The sequence below is a fragment of the Eptatretus burgeri genome, chromosome 6 (genome assembly GCF_056783735.1).
Source record: "Eptatretus burgeri isolate ZD-2024b chromosome 6, Ebu_testis_v1, whole genome shotgun sequence".
Taxonomy (NCBI): Eukaryota; Metazoa; Chordata; class Myxini; order Myxiniformes; family Myxinidae; genus Eptatretus; species Eptatretus burgeri.
In genome coordinates this window covers 88,702,375-88,727,820 of record NC_140966.1, presented here as the reverse complement: position 1 = coordinate 88,727,820, position 25,446 = coordinate 88,702,375, and the positions used below count along the sequence as shown (strand labels likewise).

At 43.0% G+C, this 25,446-nt stretch overlaps 1 protein-coding gene across 7 annotated transcripts in view; it reads right to left on the bottom strand.

Moving 5' to 3' along the window:
• Positions 1-25,446, bottom strand: part of DOT1L (DOT1 like histone lysine methyltransferase) — a 189,243-nt gene that overhangs the window by 118,684 nt on the left and 45,113 nt on the right. For all 7 annotated transcript variants that reach the window (XM_085886127.1, XM_085886131.1, XM_085886128.1 and 4 more), the window contains 2 exons: positions 21,699-21,852; positions 6,157-6,251 (listed from right to left, as the gene is read on the bottom strand). In XM_085886127.1, the coding sequence (XP_085742253.1) occupies positions 6,157-6,251; positions 21,699-21,852 (249 nt within the window). The remainder of the gene's footprint in view (positions 1-6,156; positions 6,252-21,698; positions 21,853-25,446) is intronic.

Below are 25,446 nucleotides of genomic sequence, written 5' to 3'. Positions count from 1 at the left end.
GGATACTCAATAAATGAACACAATATCACGTGAAGGAACCATCTCATGGACAGTTGAGGGTGGGTGTGGGAGGAGATGAAGTGAGAAAGAAAGAGACATTTTAGAAGGCTTCGGAGTAGAAATGAATTAAAGATATGGGGAAAATTGGAGAGAGGATAAAAATTGTGTTCTCATCTACAAACTACCACTCAATCATGTATATGGTTATGTTCCACCAGAAATCATGATCGGCTAAAACATGACAGAGACGCAAGTGTAACCAACGGGAATAATAGGGTTCGGTTCCACAATAATTCATCCATAACCGAGTATAAATAAACATTAATAATGATACGCTATAACAAATACAGGACTCCCTCACTATAAAAGAGGGATGCAATCCTAGAAAAATGCAATCCAGACCTGTCAAAGACCCAAGACTTGACACAGTTTCCTCACTCACTGGCATAGCAAACACAAATAATACATCAATATTCAGTAATATACTATAAATCAATACAAATACAGTATAAACTGGAGAGTTCATCTTACACTTTACCCCATGCAGTCTTGAGAAAAAGGACTTGGGAAGGGTCTTTTTAACTCTTGCTTTGCATTTCCGAGCACGATATATATTTCCTACAAGCCACAATCTTGTCTGAATCTTGATATTCCCAAACGCTGAGAACACGAGCGGCAAATTGATTGGAAGAGATGGCATAATATCTTATCCAAGTACTGCTAAAATGCAGGTTTTTGGAAGTGCCAACAAGGAGATTTGTGTTCTTCTAAGTTCAAGTACAGTCATGCGTCACTTAACGACGGGGATACATTCTGAGAAATGCATCGTTAAGTTATGTCGTCATTGTGCGAACAACATAGAGTGTACTTACACAAACCTAGATGGTATAGCCTACTACACACCTAGGCTATATAGTATAGCCTATTGCTCCTCGGATACAAACCTGTACAGCATGTTCCTGTACTGAATACTGTCGGCAATTGTAACACACATCCAAGATAGACGGAAGACGCGTTAGTTTTACCTTTGTGCTGTTCATGATGGCCATGTGTGTTGTTAGCGGCTGCTTACAATATCCTCTCACATCGATTGTAGAAAGGTGGATAAATAGCATTTGGATTTTATAAATAATCATTGCAGCGATGTTATAATTTACAAATGAAGAAACGAGCACCTGTCAGTTGTGTGATATATTTTTGGAACAGTGCGAATGTTTTAAAAACATAAAAAGCTTTACAAAAAATTAATTTGTGTTAAATTTTAACTGTAACAACGATTTATTCGCGGAATTCTTTAAGGCAAAGGTAATTTACTTGCTAGAAGGTAAACGTGCAAAAACACGGGTCAAATAGTGTGAAAAATCGGGGTGTTTTAGGATGTTAGGTCAACATTGGGTCAGTTTGAACAGTGATTTTCTTGAATCTCGATTTAGCGCGACCCCGCTTTTTTCGCAGACATTTTATGGACCTCAACGATCGCGTTATAACGGGGCCACACTGTCGTTGTTTATTATCATTATCAAGTAAGATGTACTGCACATAATTGTATGTGCTCTCCTATACATTTATACGACTGTTAGCGCTATGACGGCTACGACATCACTCGGTGATAGGAATTTTTCAGGTCCCTTGTAATTTTATGGGACCACTGTTGTATATGCGGTCCGTCATTGACCGAAACGTCGTAATGCGGCACATGGCTGTATATCATTTGATTGAAATAAAATAAAACTTTTAAAGGCTGTATCAAAATGAAATAATTTTTTTTTCAGAAGGTTTGTGCCATTGATGCAGCATTTTTGCACCACCTTATTCCATCCATCCACTGGGACCATACTCTGTGCAGAGCGTTGGTGCTGCCTAAGCAGTATCCTTGGCTATTGGACACAATCCTAGATGGGTCGCGACTTCGACAAACTATACCAGACAGCTGGCACTCATTTTGCCGACCTCGGAAGGATGACAGGCAGAGTCGACCCCACCTGGTATTAATTCAATAGCCAAGTGGGATTTGAACTCAGGATCCTAAGATCCAAAGCACACCACCCTAACCATCAAGCCAACACCAGGTTTACCACATTAAATTAGTTCTTCATGCCTTTCATGACGTCCCTACAAACAGGAGTTTCCTCTTTGGAATGATTTTGTTTCACTGCCAGACCTGCATACAGACCAAAGCAATTACTTTAGTTCTCTGTGGGCATGCAGGATCTGGACGAGATTCCGCACAATGCCAAATTTAGAGCAAAGGTGCTAGTGAACTTCAGGTTCGTGTTCAGATTCATGTTCTCCACTGTTCAAAATATAACATCCCATTTAAATTAAGACGTCACTCCATCATAGACCGACGTCGGAAGGCAGATAACCAACGGATCAATTGCTTAACTCTGCTATTGGTTCACGAGCGCCAGCCAGAGTGACCACTATATTCGTTATGTGAGTGCGTCTCTCTGTCTGTCTGTCATGAGCATAGCTCCATGGGTTTAGATCCGATCCTGATAAAATTTGGGTGGGAGGTTTACATCATGATCTAGTTGTGTTTTCCTGAGAATGGGAGTGCTGCGCCCATTATGGGTGGAGCCACGCCCAAAAAACGTGTTTTTAGGGGGTAACTGATTTCAAGTTACATCTTCTCCGAGGGAGTTTGTCGAATCTGGCAGGGGTTTCGGTATTTGGTTAGCCCAATGGCACCTGCATAGCACCACAGAGCTCAATTTTTCATTTTCGTCCCAAGGTCAAGGTCACAAGGTCACAAACTTAGAAAATGTCAAAAAAATCAATAAATTGGGCATCAAGCTCCTAGGGTTTTCAACTGTTTCGAATGAAAGTTGGTATGCAAGTAGTGCTCTTCGAGTACTACAACTTTCATCATTTACGTTTTTCCCGATTCCCGCCAGTTTGCCCGTGGCGTCCCCTCGAAGGTCCAAAAATAAAAAGGCGAACTGTGTATATTGCTCGTGAACCATCGCCGTCTCCAGACTTGTATAAATAACTAAAATTAAAAGGTATGGCCTGAACTACAACTCCACCAAGTTTAGTGCATTTATCACAAAGTGAACAATTTTTAGCTTATGTACACGACTCACATAGCTATTTGTTCATAAAGAAATCATTTAACTCTGAACCGCACCATTGATATATAGTTTTGGGAGTTAATAAACAAATCATTTAACTACGAACCACACCATGAATAAACAAATCATTTCACTCTGAACCACACCATCAATATATAGTTTTCAGTGTTAATAAACAAATCATTTCACTCTGAACCACACCATTAATATATAGTTTTGGGTGTTAATAAACAAATCATTTCACTCTGAACCACACCATTAATATATAGTTTTCGGTGTACATAAACAAATCATTAAACTCTGAACCATACCAGTGAAATATAGTTTTCGGTGTGAATAAACAAATCATTTAACTCTGAACTACACCATTAATATATAGTTTTCGGCGTAAATAAACAAATCATTTCACTCTGAACCACACCATTAATATATAGTTTTTGGTGTAAATAAACAAATCATACCATTAATATATAGTTTTTGGTGTAAATAAACAAATCATTTAACTCTGAACCACACCATTAATATATAGTTTTCGGTGTAAATAAACAAATAATTTCACTCTGAACTACGCAATTGACATATAGTTTTCGGTGTAAACAAACAAATAATTTAACAACTGAACCACACCATTAATATATAGTTTAAGTTGTAAATAAACAAATCATTTAACTCTGAACTATACCATTGACAAATAGTTTTCGGTGTAAATAAACAAATCATTAAACTCTGAACTACACTATTAATATATAGTTTTCAGTGTAAATAAACAAATCATTTCACTCTGAACTACGCCATTGACATATAGTTTTTGGTGTAAATAAACAATCATTCAACTCTGAACCACACTATTATTATATAGTTTTCGGTGTAAATAAACAAATCATTTAACTCTGAACCACACCATTAATATATAGTTTTTGCAGAAATAAACAAATCATTTAACTCTGAACTATACCATTGAAATATAGTTTTTGGTGTAAATAAACAAATCATTTAACTCTGAACTACACAATTAATATATAGTTTTCGGCATATATAAACAAATCATTTAACTCTGAACCATACTAATAATATATAGTTTTTGGTCTAAATAAACAAATCATTTAACTCTGAACCACACCATTAATATATAGTTGTCGGTGTAAATAAACAAATCATTTAGCTCTGAACTACACTATTAATATATAGTTTTCAGTGTAAATAAACAAAACATTTAACTCTGAACCACACCATTAACATATAGTTTTTGGTGTAAATAAACAAATCATTTAACTCTGAACCACACCATTAACATATAGTTTTTGGTGTAAATAAACAAATCATTTAACTCTGAACCACACCATTGATATATAGTTTTTGGTGTAAATAAACAAATCATTCAACTCTGAACCACACCATTCATATATTTTTCAGTGTAAATAAACAAATCATTTAACTCTGAACCACACCATTAATGTGTAGTTTTCGGTGTAAATAAACAAATCATTTAACTCTAAGCCACACCATTAATATATAGTTTTTGGTGTAAATCAACAACTCATTTAACTCTGAACCACACCATTCATATATAGTTTTTGGTGCAAATAAACAAATTCTTGAACTTTGAACCATACCATTAATATATAGTTTTTGGTGGAAACAAACAAATCATTTGACTGAACCACACCATTCATATATAGTTTTCGGTGGAAACAAACAAATCATTTAAAAGGCAAATCTATTGCATCCAAATTGTCCAATCTCTCTTATTAACCTCCGCCATCGAAGATGCATTTCTACATGTTTTAAGTGATTTCCACCCCCCCACCACCCACCCCCCCCAAAAAAAATTTTTTTTGCAACTTTTTTTTCAACAAAATTTCGGGTTTTTTTTTTTTTGCATTTCTTCATGTTACAAGTGATTTCCAACAAAAAAACATGCCAAAATTATAATTGCGGCCGATTTTGGAACTTCAGGTGGATATACCCACGTAAAATCAATTTCTGTCTCAAGGAATCCAGTTATGACGAATGAATTGAGTATGTAAAAGTTAAAACTAAAAGGGAAAGTTGCAAACTATAACTCTGTGAGCACTGTTGACGTCAAATTGAATGAATAGGATATCAGGTTCACTTGAGTGACCTAGCAGTATTGGCGGCAGAGGTATTGCACTCTACCGAGTGCTCCCCCTCTAGTTGGCCTTGTAATTACCCTGCACCTGCGTGCGAAGCATAAAGCTGGGTGAAGCAATTGGTTCAGTTTGTTTGTCCGTCTGCAGACATTAGTCTGGGATCAAGGAACAACTTAATTTCAATTGAATTATATATTTTGAACACTGTGGAGAACAAATCGAAACATGAACCTACAGTTTAGCAGTACTTTGGCCAATTAAGGGAAGCTCCTCTTGATACGCATGCACACAGAGTATGGTAATTTCTGCAGTCGGTCTGCCTGCCTGGCAGCCAAACAAAATTGAAAACCATTCCAAACAAGAAACGTGTTTTTTAGGGACGTCATAAAGGACACAAACAACACGCATGAATAACTAATTTAATGTGTTAAATAAGGTGGCGGGGAAAGACAGTGCATCAACGGTGGTAAACTTCCAAAAAATATATATATATTTTTATACAACCATTAAAACCTTTATTTTATTTTTATTTTATTATATACTTGAACACTGTAGAACACAAACGTCCTTATCACTTCCCAAAAACCTCCAGTTTAGCAATACTTGGACAAAATATTTTGCTATTACATGACAACTCCAACAATCAAATTTGTGGCTCGCACTCTCATCATTGGGGAATATCGAGATTCAGACAAAATGGAGGCTGTTGGAAATATAGTTCGTGCTCGGAAACGTAAAGCAAGAGTTGAAAAGACCCTTCCCATGTCCTTTTCCTCAACACTGCAGAGGGAAAGAAGGTGTACGATGAACTCTCTTATTCAAGTATCAGGAGATACAACTTGTCTTACATGTCATTAGGATAGGTGCGACCTCCCATATATTGTGAAACACGAAGATAATTACAAAACATGTAGTCATAAAGGTTGTGATAGTGTGTTGCAATACATATTGAGATATTACAATATTAGTACCTCCGCATATTGTGCAGGTATATCGGCCTTTTCCACGCCATAGCAGTGCCGACAGCGTGTAGCAGCCGCCACCTGTAGGACCACTTGGCCGACACCTGCGCAAACAATAATCTTCACTACCCACACTCCAAAACCAACTTGCATCACAAAGAAAGAATTGCAACCTTGGAACAATACACAACTACCACCCAAAGCAATTAATACAAAAGATTTTGCGATGATCACACAAATGTTTTGTCAAATATAATTTGGTGTGTGTGTGTGTGTGTGTGTGTGTGTGTGTGTGTGTGTGTGTGTGTGTGTGTGTGTGTGTGTGTGTGTGTGTGTGTGTGTGTGTGTGTTGTACTTGGGGTGTGGGGTGTGCCTGGAAGGGTTTTAGGCATAAAAACAATTTGTAGTACAGTGCAATAAAAAAAGTATAACTCTCAAACTTCTCACACCACCATAATGGTTCCAACTATGTTCAACTCCAAAAAATTTAAACTGTATACACTGATAGCATCGGCAACTAAAAAGCAATCTTCAGTAGGACATTTATGTCGACACAATTGACAGGTGAATCACAGACAACTTTGAAGCAAATGTATCCATAAATTAATGAAGAACTCAAAACATTATTCCTTCTAAAAGATGCTTTTCTAATAAAAATGACATGGGATAACTTGTCTTGAAATGAGGAAATAGAAGGAAATTTGGAACAGAAGGCCATTTGTCCCATCAAGCATATACTTCATCCAGAGGCAAACAATTCAATCTATCAATCTATTCATCATCTCTGATATAACCCAATCTACCCTTTATCTCGGAAGTGGCAGAGTGGGAAGGACGAAAGTAGGACAGGTACTACATGGAAATGCCTGGTGTTGGCTTCATGGTTCGGGTGGTGTGCTTGGGATCCTAGGATCATGAGTTCAAATCCCACTTGGATGTTGAATTAATACTAGGTGGGGCTGACTCTGCCTGTCATCCTTCTGAGGTCGGTAAAATGAGTGCCAGCTTGCTCTGGAATCCTGTGTTGGAGTGGCGACCCGTCCAGGATTGTGCCCAATAGCCGAGGAGACTACTTAGGCAGCACCAACGCTCTGTACGGAGCATGGTCCCAATGGATGGGTGACATGGAACAAATGGCAAAGGTTTTAATTTTGGAAGGGGGGGGGGGTTACAGGGTGGATAAGGTGGGTTGTTGGGTGAGGAGTGATCAAACATGGACAGCCCATTCACTTTCTTACGAGACCCACTCACAGACATCACAGGTATACAATCACCCATCCATACCTCGGCTACCTACCACAGTCCTACCAGTGTCCATGTACCCCGATCGGATTCCCGTTTGAACCTATTGTTTCTGCTGCCAATAGCTTTCCAGCAAGACAATTCCACGCTTTAACTACTCTCTGAGTGAAAGACCTCTATCTTACTTCCATCCTAACTCTCCCCCTCTTTACTTTATCCTGTCAGTGTACTTCTGCACTTATTTTGTATGCACCCTTCATTATCTTAAACATCTCTAGCAGATCTCCTCATAAATCACCTCCTTTCTAATGTATAAAGTCCTGTCTCCTTCAGCAGTTCCTCATAGCTTAGTCAAAGAATCAATCAAGTTCTCCTCTGAACCCTCTCTATGGAAACTATGTGCGACCTGCAATGTGGCAACGAAAACTGAACACCAGAATTTATCCTGCACAAGATAATCAGGTTCACAGACTAAACCTATTAGCTTACTTCCAATCATCAGCAAGGTCATGGAATCAATCATCGCAGTTGAAATGAAATCCTTCCTTTTCTCCAGAAACGTCATGTCAGATCAATTCGGTTTCAGAGCAGGTCACTCCACCTTGGACATGCTGCTTCTAATCACTCAACAATGGATGGAGGCCCCTAATGTCAGACATGAGATTAGGTACGGCTCTCTGGACATATCTCGTGCTTTTCATGCAGTCTTGCATCCCACCTTATTCTCTAAGCTGTCTGTCTGTGGCATCCAAAGTCAACTCCACAAATGGCTGACTGATTTCCTCTGCTCTTGGAGCCAACATGTGGCACTGAATGGAATCCTTTGATCTCTCCCTGTAAAGGCTGGAATGCCCCAAGGCAGTGTTCTCGGCCCAGTCCTATTCCTGATCTCCATCAATGATCGATCTCTCCGACTCTCTGGAAAATCCCCTTTATTTATTGGCCGTTGACTCCACCCTCTACGGTGACATCCCTCATCCTTCTGACAGACAGGCTGCAGGCTCTTCCCCCTCTTCAGACCTTGAAAAAGTATATATATATGTGTATCACAAGCTGGTGAAACACTTGGAATAACTGGTCAAACACTGAAATGGAATTCAATCCTGACAAATCTCACATTCTCATGGTCTCTCTCTGAAAAGACAATCTGGCAAACCCTCCATATCTACTTTCTTAGTCATCCTCTTGAAGAAGTTAAGTCGTTCAACCTCTTGGGTCTCACTATCAGCCATTATCTTTCTTGGGAAAACCACATTTCAAAGTTGGCCTCCAAAGCCAGATACCGACTGGGCATTCTGCATTGCACAAAGTCCTTCCTTGGCACTCCTGAACTCCTTTCCACTGACAAGGCCTTAATCCGCAGCTTGGAGAACTGCTCTCCCCTCTGAGCTGGCTCCCCTGCCTCACATCTTGCTCAACTTGACGCCGTCGAAACCAAGGTCTTCAAGATTATTGTACTGGTACTATTTCTTCCACGAGCCTCGACTACGTTATTCGGCTGTGACCTGCAGCCAATGATCATTCAGTTTTCTGGCACCCACTCTGGAGCTACAATCTTAAGTTCTGCACAATAAAATGTCATCATTTTAAAGCTAAATATCAATGTTCCCACTATCAAAAGTGTGGATAGCTATATGGGAAACACGATCGAAATGGGCCATTTCACGAGGGAGATTCGATCCGCAGCTAACAAAGGACGTCCTGGCTCATTTCAATCTTGACCAATCAGAGGCCATGATTCGCTGCACATGATTAGATGAAGACAAGATGGCTGTGCCCACACAGATGAGTTGTGACAGCAAAATTAGGTGCATTAATCCACATTTGTGACAATAATCTGAGGAATGTGCTTTCATTGAATGAAAAGTCATTGGCCAGGGTTTGTAAATTCGCCAAGAAGTGGGTCAAACTTAACGGAGTTGAGAAGAAAGTGCTTAAACAATGGCAAGACTCACTATGTCTCTCCAAAAGGACCATCTGGAACCCCCCCCCCCACACACACATCATCTACTTCCTCAACAATCCTCCTGAAGAAGTCCCTTTATTCAAGCTTCGAGGTCTCACAATCTGCCATGATCTTTCCTGGGAAAGCCACATTTCCAACCTGGCCTCCAAAGCCATTCGCCGACTGGGCATCCTCCATCGTGCAAAGTCCTTCCTCAGCCCACCTGAGCTCCTGACTACATACAAAGCTTTCGTCCGCAGCCTGATGGAGTACTACTCTCCCTTCTGGGCTGGTGCTCCCACCTCTCACCTTTCTCGGCATCCCGCAATGGAAACCAAGGCATTTAGGATCATTGGTATCTCCCACGATGAGGCTGAGTGTTTGGGCCTCTCACTCTCTCATCACAGGCAGGTCGATAGTCTTTCTGTCTTCTACCGTCTCCTCTCTGGCATAGTCCCCCCCTGCCATGTCTGCGATGTCCCCCCCCACCCCCTTTATTTCCACACCATGCTCAAGGTCCACCAGCAACCCTCTTCTGGTAAAACTACCAAAATCAAGAATCACTGCTCACCTTCACTCTTTCATTCCTCTTTTTTCCCACCTTTGGAATAAACTCCCTCACTCTGTTGAATCCCATTCTTCCCTCCAGGCCTTCAAAACAGCTTTTCACCACCACCTCTTATCGTCCCCCATCCAAATTCTCGATCTTTTCTACCCCCCGTTAATCCACCCCAAACGCACCTCCTTCAAATTCCCTGCTTTCCTTCCTGAAAGTCCCTGTAGTGTCCATCTTGTATACCTTGTGTACCCCACCCCATCCCTCTCCCTTCCACATATCTCCTCATGTCTCTGCTCCCCACTGGTTTGTCCTACCCTCTCCCACCTCTCTTGTTTCGTGCCCCCCCCTTGTTGTACATTCTGTGTGTTCGCTCTTTTATGAGCCTCGACATTGAACACACAAAAAAAATGACTTGTTCCAGCAAGCTCGGTTTTCTAATTTCTGTTTCTCCCAAGCAATGGTTTTCCTGGTGTATTTGTTGCAACAGTTTTCTCTTTTGAGTACAATAACAGAGGAAGGTGCAAATTTTGTCCGCAAACATCTCGACTTTGGTAATCTCGTTGGTGATGACATTCCGTAGTCGTATAGGAAACTGAGTAATTTAGACAATAAAATAAATTCCCCTTTAGAATATTTGCAATAACATCATCACAAACCGCCCCAAATCATTGTAAAACAGGCCAAAGTCATATTTGCTCTACGGCGAGGATAGGGCGGCCGTACGCCCTCTGAATTGACAGAAACGTGCGGCGGCCGCAGAGTTTCTGCGGTGGCCTCAGGGTGGCCCTACGCCGTTTGGCTATAACACGGAGTTATAACTTTTTTAATTTCTACGTTCGCCGTAGCAATTCGACAAGCCGAAACAAAAAACTGGTAAAAAAAGAAAAAGAAAAAAAAAGAACCCACTCGTTACCATCCGTCTGGCCGCACATTCGCCTTAGGGCCCCCCTGCGGTCGCCTTGCGGTCGCCTTGCGGGCACCTTGCGTCTGCCTTGAAAATTCTATGGCCGCTGCAGGAACACCCTAAGGTCACCGTGCGACATCAAATCAAAGACCGTACGGCACCCCCACGTTTTCGGTCTCCACAATTTATAAATATGCCGTGCGGATACCCGAAAAATAAAAACATATGTGACTGCTACATTGTGTGACCGTGGAAATACTGCGGCCGCCGTATAATTGCTAGTGGCCGTAGATTTTGGAGACCCCACGCCGCCGTGGCAAATGTGACTTAGGCCTAAATATGCCGTGCGGCTCCCCGAAAAATAAAAAAAATTATGTGACTGCTACATTGTGTGACCGTGGAAATACTGCGGCCACCGTATAATTGCTAGTGGCCGTAGATTTTGAAGACCCCACGGCCGCCGTGGCAAATGTGACTTAGGCCTAAATTGCGCTTTGCATGGAGGTCATGTGCCAGGCACGATGCGAGGCCGAGCATGAGGAAAGGGAGGGGATGGAATGGAACGCAACGCAAGGGGAGTGGGGAGAGGCAAGAGGAGAGGAGGGAATGGAATGGTAGAGGTGGGGTTGGGGTGGAACAGGACATAACGTAGCTCATCTCTACTAATGTCATTTTGAGTTGTAATATGAAGTGTGTGAGTGAGTGCGTTTGATGTACAATCCGACGAATACATTATTTTAATTTTTCTACCTCTGACATAAAACATCATCTTTGTTAAATTCCCCTGATACCCGTGTAAAGGATGTAGTAGTGTTTTATATGTCCACAGCAGAGCAGAGCAGAGCAGAGCCTGACCATACAATTCAATCTCACGAATAACATATAAACCATTTCTTTTTTTCAGATGGCCGCAGTGTTGATCCAGCTATTGGATATCACAGTGTTTATAACAGCTGGTTCACCAATAAAACTAAAGCTGAACATGCTGTAGCCCACAAGAAATGCGGCCGGTCGGTGTACCTGAAGCCCCCCCCCCCCCAAGTGGATGAAGGGGATGAGGTTCCCTCAACTTCATCTCCGAACAAAGACCTCTGACATCCCAATATGCGATAGCACTTCTCTGTCAAGTAATGTCGAGGTCAACCAATATTTTGCCAAACATTTGCATCATTTGTAGGAAGAACAACTTTAGAGAGGGGCCACGATCAAAATGCGTAACTGTCAACCTGGTTCAAGCAGAGACAGGTGATGCAGGTAAGGATGGCAGCTGATGTATTCATATGCTGTACATAGATGGGTAAACAGTGAGAATGAGGATCAACAACTTTCAGTTCATATTACTGTCCCAGCCTTGAGATGAAGCACCAGGTGAATTTAAGGCAAACGACTAGTCGATTTCCAGTTTGCAAACAAGCTGTTATTCAATTTTCTCTCATCAACCTGCTCTGAATTTTCTTTTATCCACCCATATTTTTTCAGGTCTGTTACAGAGAGCAGCAACAATGAAGGCTGATGAAAACATACTCAGGGAGATTAGAGACGAGGACTGTATTGCCATAGAAGTCAATTATCATGGAAGTTGTTCTTGACGGTATACCAGATTTCTGCATACAGAAGCTGTAAATTCATCCTGATACTTTTCTGTATTTTTCACAGAAAGTCATCAGTAGGCATCATGTATGCCAAAGCCCATGATCTCTTCATTTTCTTTCAGATTCAGCATGCTGAAACAGCAGCTAATGGAGAAGTTCCCCCAACTTAAATTCCACTCTCCAACGAAGAAATCTTCCAGTGAGATGGTATTCATTGAATACCTTGCAGCTGGCCTTGTAGCCATGTCTTCTCAATTCCCATTTTCTCAAGCATCTTGAATCTCTCAGTATTATATCTGACCACCAATACAGCTTTCGCAAGGCAAGATCTACAGGTGATATCCTTTCTTACATTGCGAATGTTGGGGCCTCTTTGAGAGACTCTTTGTCGCTATCCACCACTGATACAGAAACCTCCGGTCTTGGTGATGCAGAGGAATCGAGAATGCCAGTTTAAGCAGATGTGTCTCTTCATTCCCTTTTCATGGTTGCTCTGATGCTTCTTAGAGAATACGCTAAAAGTCAAGGTAGGCAGAGACCTTGGCCTCCACCATCATACAATTTCACAGTTGAGGCAGTGAAAAATATTTTCCCATTACCCCTGTTAAACATCCTGGTCTGGGTCATCAGCGCTTCCAATGAAGCTACAGGAAGTGGACAAAAAAAATGGAAACACCAATGTAAAGTCAATAGGACGTTGGGCCACTATGTGCAGCCAATACGGCCTGTGTGCGCCATGGCATAGAGTCCACCAGCGTCTGGAATTCTGCACCATTCTTCCACGAGAAAGTCAATGAACTCACACCTGTTTGATGGAGGTGGAAAATGGGATCTCAGGTGTCATTCCAGAATGTCCCATAAAGGCTCGATTGAGTTCACATCAGGCCATGACAAGGCTGAGAAGGCCATGGCATATGGATAACATCAGTGTCATGCTCATCAACCACTGGGTGACCACACCACAGTACTCTGTGGATGGGGGCATTGGGGGGGGGTCTCCTCTTGCAGCAATGCTAGCCATAATTATAGGCAACCAGGCCTGTGCCACATTTTTAAGCATGACCCTCAGCATGCTGGGATGTTATTTGCTTAATTTAAATGCTAGTATTGGCATTCAATAATGCTGACTGGACTGGTTTACGAAACCTCCTTTCTGCCTCTCCTTGGGCGATGCCTCTATCTCTGCTGAACGTATAACTGAGGTCATTGTTGCAGGAATGGAGGCTTGTATCCCATTCTCTTTCAAGTCTATCTCTCTAACCAATTATTGGTTCAATAATTCCTGCTCTGCGGCCATTCGTGCAAGGGATGCCACATATCGGACATGGAAAAACTCTTCTTCCTCTGACTCGCATTCAGCTTTCATATGTACCAGAAATCATTGCAAACATGTTATTCGTGAAGCGAAGCATTCCTTTATTCAAAAGAAATGTGACAACCTCTCATCTTCTTCCACAAATAGATCTTTCTGGTCCTGAGCTAAAAGTATCTCCAACAACTTCTGTCGCTCTACCTTTCCTTCAGTTTTCCGTTCCGATGATACGATCACTGTCTCTCCGACCAATAAAGCAACTCTTGTTGGTTCTCTTTTCTCCTCTAACTCCACACTGGATGACTCTAACATTCCATCTCCCTCTGATGCTCCCCTCACCAATCCTATGTCCCTCCCTATAATCTCTTTTCATGCAGTCAAAAAACATACTCCTCTCTTTGGACATAAGCAAGGCCTACGGGCAAGATTGCATTCCTCCCCGTGTCTTGAAGGAATGTGCTTCACAACTTGTACCCGTGCTTGCTCGTTTGTTTCGTTTTTGTTAAAAAAAACCCAAACTTTTCCTCTTTCCTGGAAACATGCCTTAGTACAACCTATTTCAAAGAAGGGTGATCATTCAAACCCTTCTAACTACCATCCTATTGCTCTGACTTCCACTGTTTCCAAAGTATTTGAATGTCTTCTCAATTCCCATTTTCTCAAGCATCTTGAATCTCTCAGTATTATATCTGACCACCAATACGGCTTTCACAAGGCAAGATCTACAGGTGATATCCTTTCTTACATTACGAATGTCGGGGCCTCTTTGAGAGACTTTGGGGAATCCTTTGTTGTTGACCTTGATATCTCAAAAGCCTTTGACAGAGTTTGGCATTGGGGTCTGATATCCAAGCTTCCCTCTTTTGGCTTTCCTCCTTCACTCTGCTCTCTCATATCGAGCTTTCTCTCCGACCACTCTATGTCCGTAATTGTTGATGGTTCAACATCGACCCCCTTCCCTATCAACAGTGGTGAACCTCAGGGTTCTGTTCTGTCACCAACACTCTTCCTTCTTTTTGTCAATGACCTTCTTTCTTCCGCAAATACCCAAATGCATTCGTACGCTGATGACTCAACATTACATTCCTCCATGTCTTTCCCATCTGCCCCATCTGCCCTCACTCGATCTACATCTCGTTTCATCACAGCCACCTCTTTAAATTCAGATTTGGACAAGATCGCCCAGTGGGGAAAATGTACTCAAGTTAAGTTTAATGCTTCAAAAACTCAATTTCTTCTCATCTCCCTCTCTAAAACTCCACTCAACTCTCCAATCTCCTTTGAAAGCTCCACAATTACACCATGTGATACAATAAACCTACTAGGTATCACTCTGACATCAAATTCATCCTGTCTGAATAAATAGCTAAGTCTGCCTTGAAGAAATTAGGAATCCTGATCAGATGTCGAAGATTCTTCTCCTCTGAACAGTTGCTCCAACTATATAAATGATTGATTCGTCCTTGTATAGAATACTGCTCTCACATCTGGGGAGGTCCCAGCTCCACATACGAACTGGACAGAATTGAATCCAAAGTTATTCGACTTGTCAACTCCACCAATGTGACCTCAAAACTCAAATTACGCCGCATCGTAGGCTCTCTTTCTCTTTTCTACAGATATTACTTTGGTTTCTGCTCGCAAGAACTTGCTGCTTGTGTACCTCCACCATTAGCGAGATCAAAGAATACTCGACAAGCCACCAGATCACATGATTATTGTGTGGCCATTGGCAACTCAAGGGTGGGCCGTTACGATGTTTGTTTCTTCCCCTCCACTGCCAAACTCTGCAACTCTTTACCTACTCACGTCTTCCCAAACACTGATGACTTTCCCCCTTTCAAAAAGCAGATTATTTACTTCCTCAAAAACTCTTTGACTATTCTCTCTTTCCTTGCTTTTCGATCAATGCAGCTCTTATATTTAAGGTTTGGCGTCGATGAGGACTATTTAGTCCGTGACTGAAGCCTTCAACATAAATGAAAGAAAATAAAATAAAATAAAATAAAAATTAACACATGGGCCACACTGTGAGTTCCCCGTTGCTTGGTGTCTCTCATTTACCCAGGTGTTTCCATTATTTTATCCACTACCTGTACATTGTATGAATATGTGAAGGTGCCTGATGTATTCCATCTAGCACTGATGTAAATGATTCCCTGAGATTCCAAGTCTACGATGTTCTGGAGTAAAGACTCCTAAGTTGATTTGTCTACGTCTCAACATGAGGCACATTACTGGATCATCTCAGGTGTTACAACTGCTCAGTAAATTCGGACATTGTGCATCTTATTAGTGTGTATTACGATTCAACACTGCCCTCGTTCAGCTACAATTAACCTAGGGGGAGACTCACATCGCAGCAGGAATTGAGAAAGCCATCCCAATAAATACTTGTGTGGGACAACATCGATAATTATGGAGAAGAGAGTGCATCAGGACATGGAACTACCCACCACACTAATGGCACCATGATGGGCAGGTGCAATTATTAAGCAGCAATTCATTTATCATGCCCTTCAGCAATGTATCTCTGCGCGCAGCCATGCTGGATGTGGTTGGACACTGTCAGATGGAAAGCTAGCCGTACAATGGATGACAACTGCCGCAGTTCCAGGTGAAGTACTGACATGTGCACTGCTTATGCAAATGGTGTCAGTGTAAAGCCGGCTGGTGCACATGCATGACATCTGATTTGACTTGCATTGGGCTATACACTTGCGTAGATTGTACTATTATGACATATGAACATTCTGCTGACAACATATGGATGACGATGATGATGAAGATGATGATGATGATTATTATTATTCTCGTGACAAGTGAGGAATCGTAGACTTGATCCTTAATCAATTGATAGTTAGTCGGTGTTAGCGGTGTGACACGCCGATGTACGATAGGTCTACTATTGTTAGTTTTATATCTGAAGCAGTATTTCATGATTGCTACTGAAGCACTTATAACAGTCTCATTATAGGACATTTAATTGAGTCTCGTTGTAGTACATTTAATTAAGACTCGTATATTTAATCGAGTCTCGTTGTAGTACATTTAATTGAGCATAAATCCCAGAATACACGGATGCTCTGATGATGCTGCCTGGCAAAGGTACTGTTTATGTACCTACACTGAGAATTTAGCTCCGAGGTTGGCAACATGCGGCCCGCGGGCCAAATGCGGCCCGCGAGCTCCTCCCGTGCGGCCCGCGGCGCCTTGTCTGGATTTCCATTAGGTGTGGCCCGTGAAACATTTTTCTGAACCGACGGCAAATTTAACATATGTGGACATATGATTCTTCCACATATATCACAGTCTCTGTACGTCACAATAAATTATTTTCGCTTCTAGTCCACTTAACTTGGTCTTAAATATTTTTTCGTTGTTGTTTCAGATGGCTGAAGGTACCCTCACTATGAAGAAGAGGAAGCTGTTAGACGAGAACCGCTCCTTCAAAAAGGAATGAGAAGCGTTCTTCTTCGTCGAGCGCAAGGGAAAGGCTTTGTGTATCATCTGCCACGAGACCGTCACCGTCATGAAGGTGTGCAACGTGAAGCGTCACTTCACTTCGGTGCACCCCAAGCAAGCTGCGTTGCCTGACGACAAGAAGAAGGCAGAGTTCGGGCGTCTGAGTGCCCAGCTGGAGAAGCAGAGTGCCTTCATGAAGAGGAGCGTCTCTTCGATGAAAGCGGCTGCTCAGAGCAACACTCGGGCCAGCTACCGTGTTGCACACCTTGTGGCCACCAACCTCAAACCGTTTACCGAAGGTGAATTCTTCAAGGAGTGCATGATGGCCGTGGTTGAGGACGTGTGTCCTGACAAGTCAAGAGAGTTTGCGGCCATCAGCCTGTCTGCCAGGAGCTTGACCCGCCGCATAGAGGAGATGGCCGCCGATGTCCGGGGCACCCTGAAGGACATGTGTCAGTCCGCTGGCTTCTTCTCCATCGCCTTGGACGAGTCGACTGACATCAAGGACACGGCTCAGCTTGCCATCTTCTTCCGCGGCGGCAGGGACGACTTCGTCATCTTTGAGGAGTTCATCCGACTCATCCCACTCATACCACCACTGGCGCCGACGTTTGCAAGGCAGTCATATACTGGCTGAAGGAGGCCGACCTCGACCTCTCTCGCATGTGCGGCATCACTGCCGACGGAGCGCTCGCCATGGTCGGGGACATGAAAGGCTTTGCGGTGCTTCTTGTGAAGTACCTGCGCAGCCTGGAACACCAGCAGGAGGTGAAGCATTTTCACTGTCTGGTGCACCAGGAGGCTCTGTGCGCCAAGTCTATGACCATTACGGAGGTCATGACTGTCGTCGTCAGGGCGGTGAACTTTGTTTGCGCCCGTGCTCTCAACCACAGACAGTTCCGCGATCTCCTGGCTGATGCTGAGGCAGAGTTCGGTGACCTGATCTACTTCTGTGAGGTCCGTTGGCTCAGCCGAGGAAAGATGTTGGAGACAGTCTTCAGCCTGAGGGATGAGCTGGCGTCTTTCCTGCGGGAGAAGGGCAATCCTGTCCTTCAGTTCGAGGATCCCGCATGGGTGTGTGACCTCGGGTTCCTGATGGACATTATTAGACATCTAAACAAGCTGAACATCCATCTGCAGGGTAGAGATGTCTTGGTACCTGACCTCCTCGCCTTCGTGAAGGCATTCGAATGCAAAGTTCGCCTGTGGGAGCATCAGCTCAACCAGAACAAATTCACTCACTTTGCCCGATTGGCTGAGCTGCGCCCGACCCCCGCTGCCTGCCGTCGCTACGCCGCTGCCCTGTCTGAGCTGCGAGGCGAGTTCGAGAGATGCTTCAAAGATGTGCGCACCTGTGAGAAAGAGTTCAAGCTATTCTCCGCTCCCTTTGATGTGGATTCTGTGGATGTGGCTGACGACCTTCAGCTGGAGCTCATTGAGCTCCAGTGCTCAGAGAGCCACCGCGCAAAGTTTGCTCTTTTGTCACCAATGAAGTTCTGGCACTCGCTCTCAGCCTCCCGTGCTTTCCCGGCTCTTGCTTGGGAGGCCCTGCGCTTAGCTTCATTGTTCGGGTCCACATACTCTTGCGAGCAGCTGTTCAGTCGCATGAAGCTGATGAAGAACAAGACGAGAGCACAGCTTACAGACGCTCATCTTCAAGACGTCCTCCTCCTGGCCTCCTCCTCCATCAAGCCAGACATTGACTCTCTGTCTGCATCAAAGAATCACCAGCCTTCACATTAATTGTTTCACATTGTGATTACTGCAAGTCTTTCGGTTGAATTTACAATTACATTTATTATCATTGATTTTAGGTGTGTTTGTTATTTTTTCGGGTTGGGAGGGGGGTGCGGCCCGTGAGGTGGCCCGAACGTGGTCCAGTGGCCTGCGGCCTGGTTTAGGTTGCCGGCGCCTGATTTAGCTCATAAATGGGTGTACAACATCACAAGACATCGTCCGGTATTTTTATGATAATAATTTCCTGCATATTTCTAAGTCAGTGATGTATATAAGCTGTATTGGTCCTTCCAAAATGCACTCCAACACATTATTTGGTATCTACAGTATGTGGTGTCTTAATATGACTGTTTTTACACATGTGGCATCTGAGTTCATATTCAATTGCAACCCTTGGTGTGACCATCAATGGATTGCATGAACTCATTATCTGACCCACAATCACACCCGGCCCCTCCCACCCCCATCTGGAGCTGCCTCAAATCAGATACCAGAAACTACCCTTGATCAGTGGATTCCAACATACAGTCATGTACAGTGCCTATAGAAAGTCGACACCCCCTGTCAAAATTTTCACCTTTTGTTGCCATATAGCCTGGAAAAAATTTCGTTAAATCAGACTTTTTCCACCTTTATGTGGACATTGTAACACACAACTTACAAGTGAAAAACAAATTCTACAAATTTCAGAAAATAAATTGCAAATAGAAAACTAGAATATCTTGCATGGATAACTGTCCACCTCCCCTTATAATAGGTAAATTAACTCAGGTGTAACAAATCACCTTCAAAATCACACACCAAGTTAATTGGCCTCCACCTGTGCTAAATTGCCATTATTCTGATTACTTCAGAATAAAATCAGCTGTTCCTGTAGGTTTTCTCTGCTGGGTAGTGCATTTCACAGCAAAGACTCAACCGTGTGCACCAAGGAGCTTTCAAAAGAACTCCGGGATAAAGTTGTGGAAAGGCAGAGATCAGGGGATGGGTAGAAAAATATTTCAAAGGCCTTGAATATCCCTTGGAGCACAGTCAAGACAATCGTTAAGAAGTGGAAAGCGAATGGCACCACCAAGACCCTGCCTACATCAGGCCGTCCTTCCAAAGTGGATGATCAAGCAAGGAGGAGACTGATCAGAGAGGCTACCAAGAGGCCACTTGGAACTTTGAAAGAGCTACAGGCCTTTATGGCAAAGACTGGTCACTGTGTGCATGTGACAACAACATCCCAAGCATTCCACAAGTCTAGCCTGCACGGTGGGGTGGCAAGAAGTAAGCAATTACTCAAAAAAGCCCACCTTGAGTCCTGGTTGAGGTATGCAAAAAAACTCTCCAGATATTCTGAAGTCATGTGGCAAAAAGTTTTGTGGCATGATAAACCAAGATGGAACTGTTTAGCCTAAATGCAAAACGTTACGTTTGGTGCAAACCCAACACAGCACATCACCCAAAGAACACCATCCCTACTGTGAAGCATAGTGGTGGCAGCATCATGTTATGGGGTTGTTTCTCATCAGCAGGGACTGGGGCACTTGTCAGGATAGAAGGGAAAATGGATGGAGCAAAACAGAAAAATCCAAGAGGAAAACCTGCTGCCCTCTGGAAGAAATCTGAAATTGGGATGGAAGTTCACCTTTCACCATAACAATGACCGGTAGCATACAGCCAAAGCTACACTGGAGTGGCCAAGGACCAAAAAGATAAAAGTCCTTGAGTGGCCTGTCAGAGCCCCGACCTAAATCCAATCAAAAATCTGGGACATGACTTGAAGATTGCTGTCCATCAACACTCCCCACGCAACCTGATTGAGCTTGAACCGTTTTGTGCAGAAGAATGGGCATATATTGCTCAATCAAGGTGTGTAAAGTTGGTTGAGGCATATCCCAACAAACTCACAGCTGTAATTGCTGTCATCGGTGCTTCCACCAAGTATTAACTCAGGGGGCCGGACACTTATCCAACCAAGATATTCTAGTTTTGTATTTTTAATTAATTTTCTGAAATTTATAGAATTTGTTTTTCACTTGGAAGTTGTGGGTTACGATGTGTAAATAAGGTGGGAAAGTTTGATTTAATACAATTTAATTCCAGGCTACAAGGCAACAAAAGGTGAAAAATTTGAAAGGGGGTGTAGACTTTCTATAGGCACTGGACTTCGAGCGGAGACTTGACCCGGATCCCGAGTTGTGTTGTCAGCCTTGCACATAGGATACGATACCGGCTCCTTTGTAACCCCTAATCTCTACTTCAGATGAAGCAGACCATGCTTGGTACTCCTAGTGAGCATTGCAGGAGCATCAGATGATCATGAGTAGCATTCAAGGCAGGTTTGAGAGGTCTGAAATCCACACAGAGGCCCTCTACTGGGAGAACTAGATCACTTTTTGTGAACATGACCTATTTTTGTTAGCTCTCCCTCATAAACCAATAAAGCCTCGGTCCTGATATTTCAGATACTTTGAATATGGACTGACATTTTCATGGCAATTGGAGCCAAACAAAAATGGCCAAAATTCCCTATTTTTTGACCCCTTCTGGCATGTTCCACCATCAATTTCACACAGCTATCCACACTTTTGGAAAATGGAACAATGATTTTGAGATTCAGAAAGTAATGGCCAAAATAAATCAACCAGGTTTACATAGTACCCAGATGAGTGCCACGAAAATTATTTTATGGCCATAAAAATCCCCAAGACTGAAATGCTGGGGGTAAAATAAAGTGTTGTGAAAACCAAAGTCAGTGTTACAATGAGGTAACTGAACAATTTTTGGAATGAGTGACAACCACTTACCACTGCCAAGGTCTACAAAGGTGTCGTCTTCCCCCATATGAACCTCGTCAATCATCTGTGCCACGAGGTCAAAAGAAGTCTCGCCGTACACCTCTGGAGAAAAAGGCTCATAGCTGTTCAGCTTATCAGGATCAGTGACCGAGTGGTTATACACCTGGAGAAAAACAAAAACAGATCACCTTGATATCAAAAACGATTTCAGTGAGATCAATTTACAAAGTACATTTGCCAAGATGCACACGTGTGGAACAGCAAGTTTGTGGCCCAGGAAAGGAATAGAAAAAATAAAGTTTCATTTGTATCAGTTATTGAATACAACAAAAATAAATGCCTTGTAACATTTTAAGCATTTGGTGCCTTTGTAAAGTAATTCCTTGTGGTTACCAACAGTCAGGTATTAGCAAAACCAAGGGTGTGTATATATTAGGAACAGGATGGCAAAGTTGATGACTCGGCATCCTCAGCAACAGTATACGATGAGGAAGTTGCTTTCAGCTTGTCGAAGGACCATGGCAAGAACTGGCCATCAAACTTCTCCAAATTGATACCGGGGGAACTTTTCTGTTCTTTGTGGAAGCAAATGAAAACCTTGGACTGCAACTGTCTGTGTTCAATTCTTTATTGGCATTTTATGGCCGGCACCGTGGTGCAATAGCTCCTCGACAATTCCATCGTGGAAATATTGTCGCTTCTTGCTCATTCATCATAAAAAACCTTGGGTTTGATTGTTTTTTTTTTGTGAACTGGTTTGTTTTATCATGTTGGTTTGCAATCGTGTTGCAATCTTTGGGAGTTGTGAAACCACGAGTTTGAGATACTTTGGTGAGTGCAATGCAGTACGAGCATCTCTAATGGCTTGTTTTTCTTCGACCAAATGCTGCCACTCAGTGCTTTTGAACAATGTCATTATTGTTGTTGTTATTTTGTTATCAATACAAGGCCAGAAGATAAAATGACACGTTGGATGAACGATGAATTGATATTTATGCAGGTGCACAAATACCGTGATCAGTCATGTATGATACGCAGAGCACTTTTCAGATAAATTTTGAAGAAAATACCAGTTTATATGCACAACCCGCACCCAAAAATGAACTTCTGCTCAGGATTGGAAATTAAGTTAACACAAAAGAGGTGTTTTGCCAATCTATGGAAAGAGCCATTTTCGATGGTGTTCAACTCAGCATAACGGATGACCTCTACCTTGGATGAAACAATATACAGTGTGTCCTGCAAGTCGATCACTCCCTTTTGCCGAGTTGTATATTGTGAGATATTTGATGAAAACCACAATTACTGGCGTCGAAATTTAGCTTAAAAGGTCCACAGAATCATAAAATCATGTTTGGTTTAATGAATAGATATGGCTTCACTTAACACTTAAATCGTTGTTCTTTTTTTGAATAAATATTTTGGAAGGAAGAGTTAATGTTTTTGGGTGTCCTTCGATGCTCGATTGGCCCGCCCTGCAAAGAACGGCGATTTGATAAAGCCATATATCACGATGCCTCGTGTTGGCTTAATGGTTAGGGTGGTGGGCTTGGGATTCAAGGATCCTGAGTTCAAATCCCACTCGGCTGTTGAATTAATACCAGGTGGGGTTGACTCTGCATGTCATCCTTCTGAGGTCGGCAAAATGAGTGCCAGCTTGCTGGTATCCTGTGTCGGAGTAGCGACCTGTCCAGGATTGTGCCCAATAGCCAAGGAGACTGCTTTGGCAGCACCAACACTCATGCCAGGTTTTGTGTCACTCAAAATTAACCGGCTGCAGATTTATGATGGCCTTCCAATGAGGCTCGTGCCAAATGCCCAATGTTTGTGTGGTTAACGCATGCCAACATTACAATGTCAAACAAACGAACCACGTACAGCCAACTCACACTAATGGTGGGAAGAGGTTTTGATTGAAGTGGGGGTGGGGGGGGGGAGTAGAAGAACAAGGACAGAGAGAGAGGGTGAGAGTGAGAAAAGAACACACATCACAATAAATGAACAGTCGACTATAATCTCTCACGCCCCCGATAATTCGTTCAGCTTATCGTGTTTTATGTTACGCTTTCATACCACAGAGAGTAACACAGAGAGAAGGCCAAGACACACAGATTGTGGACCTTGCTGAGGGCGAGCAATGTCTGCCTGCTGTCTCTATGGTAACCAGATAGCCCGTTGGACCGTGTCATTTTCCGTTGTTGCATCCTGTACCCCCAGATGCTCTCTCAGATGTAGCGGGCTGTTTTCAGTGCCCATATCGGACCCTGTCCAAGCTTCCACAACTATGGGTCTCTGAAACTCGGATGGCAACTGGCATATTCGTCCTTGGTGCTGAGCTGTTCACGTCCATACTATGGACCAGTGCTCTGCTGACTCCGCCTCTTGGCTATGCTCATCTCAAGACTGTGTGCTGATTGGTTCTCCTTGTGAATCAAATTGTGCCGTGACATGCCCACCGTTGTCATGGTGTCACCTCAACTCATTCATTCCATTCCTAAAAAAATCATGGGGTTGGATTGGAGATGATCTGAGATGGTGGTGAATAGCTGTCTTGAAAACCTGGATAGAAGAATGAGATTGAAGAGGATGTGCATAGTTCTACAGGCAGTAAAAAAGAGGAACATGTGAGTGGAGTTTGAGCAGTGATTGTGGAATTTGGGAGTCTCACCAGAAGGGGGTTGACGGTGGACAATGTGTACCTTGCAGAAATCTGGGTAGGGGGTGGGGGGGGGTTACAAATCATGAAAAGAGAAGAGGATGCAAGACCAAAAAGGAGGCAGTAAACGACAGAGACCACCAACCTGTTTGTGAAGGCAAAGTGATAGGCCCATAGATGCAGCTTCCATGTGAGAGATTCCAATAATATCGAAGACCTTGGTTTCCATGCCGTCAAGCTAAGGAAGAGGTGAGGCAGGAGAGCCAATTCAGAGGGGAAAGCAGTACTCCATCAAACTGCGGATGAAGACCTTGTTGGTGGATAGGAGTTGAGGTGCACCAAGGAAGAACTTTGTACGACAGAGGATGTCGGCAGGGCCAGATTAAGGTCTTTGTAGGCCAAGGCCCATGAGATTTCGTAGGCCAAATTCAAGAGTGACCAAAACGACGATTTTGAACATGAAATTTAATCGGAACAGACTGCGGTAAATGGCGATTTGTCCGACTTTTAAATATACAAGTGTCTGTAAAATCCAATTCGGCTTCGAAATTGAGAAACGAACGATACAGAAAACAAATTCAGAGGAATGTATGTATGTTCAATTTCCACCCTGCTGAAACACCTTCTTTCGTGCCTTTCGGTTGGCAAACAACGCGATCACTTCAGAGAAATCGATTTGCTTCATTATCTCGGATTCAACACAAAGCAGAGCGAGCGTGGACACGCGCACCTTCCCCACGGTCGACCGAAGACAATTTTTCATGCGCTTTAGTGTGCTGAAGGAGCGTTCACCCTCGCAGCTCGTAACAAACATCAAACAATATATTCGGAGGGCAACAAAAATATTGGGGAATGTCTGAGTCAAATTGTTGTGAATAATGTACTTGAGCATGTCCGATGCATTGATGAACTTGGAGTATTTCGAGCAAAGTTCTATTTCCTGAACTCTGTCCATTTCAACGTCAGCAGGGTACGCTGAAACCAGTTTCTCTGATCTGCGAGAGAGTGTATCATGGTTGAGGCTGTTGGCCGTGGGGATGAATCCAAACAGATCCGTGATTTTCTGATAGCTCTCTCTTCTCCGATGGATTTCTGTCAGAA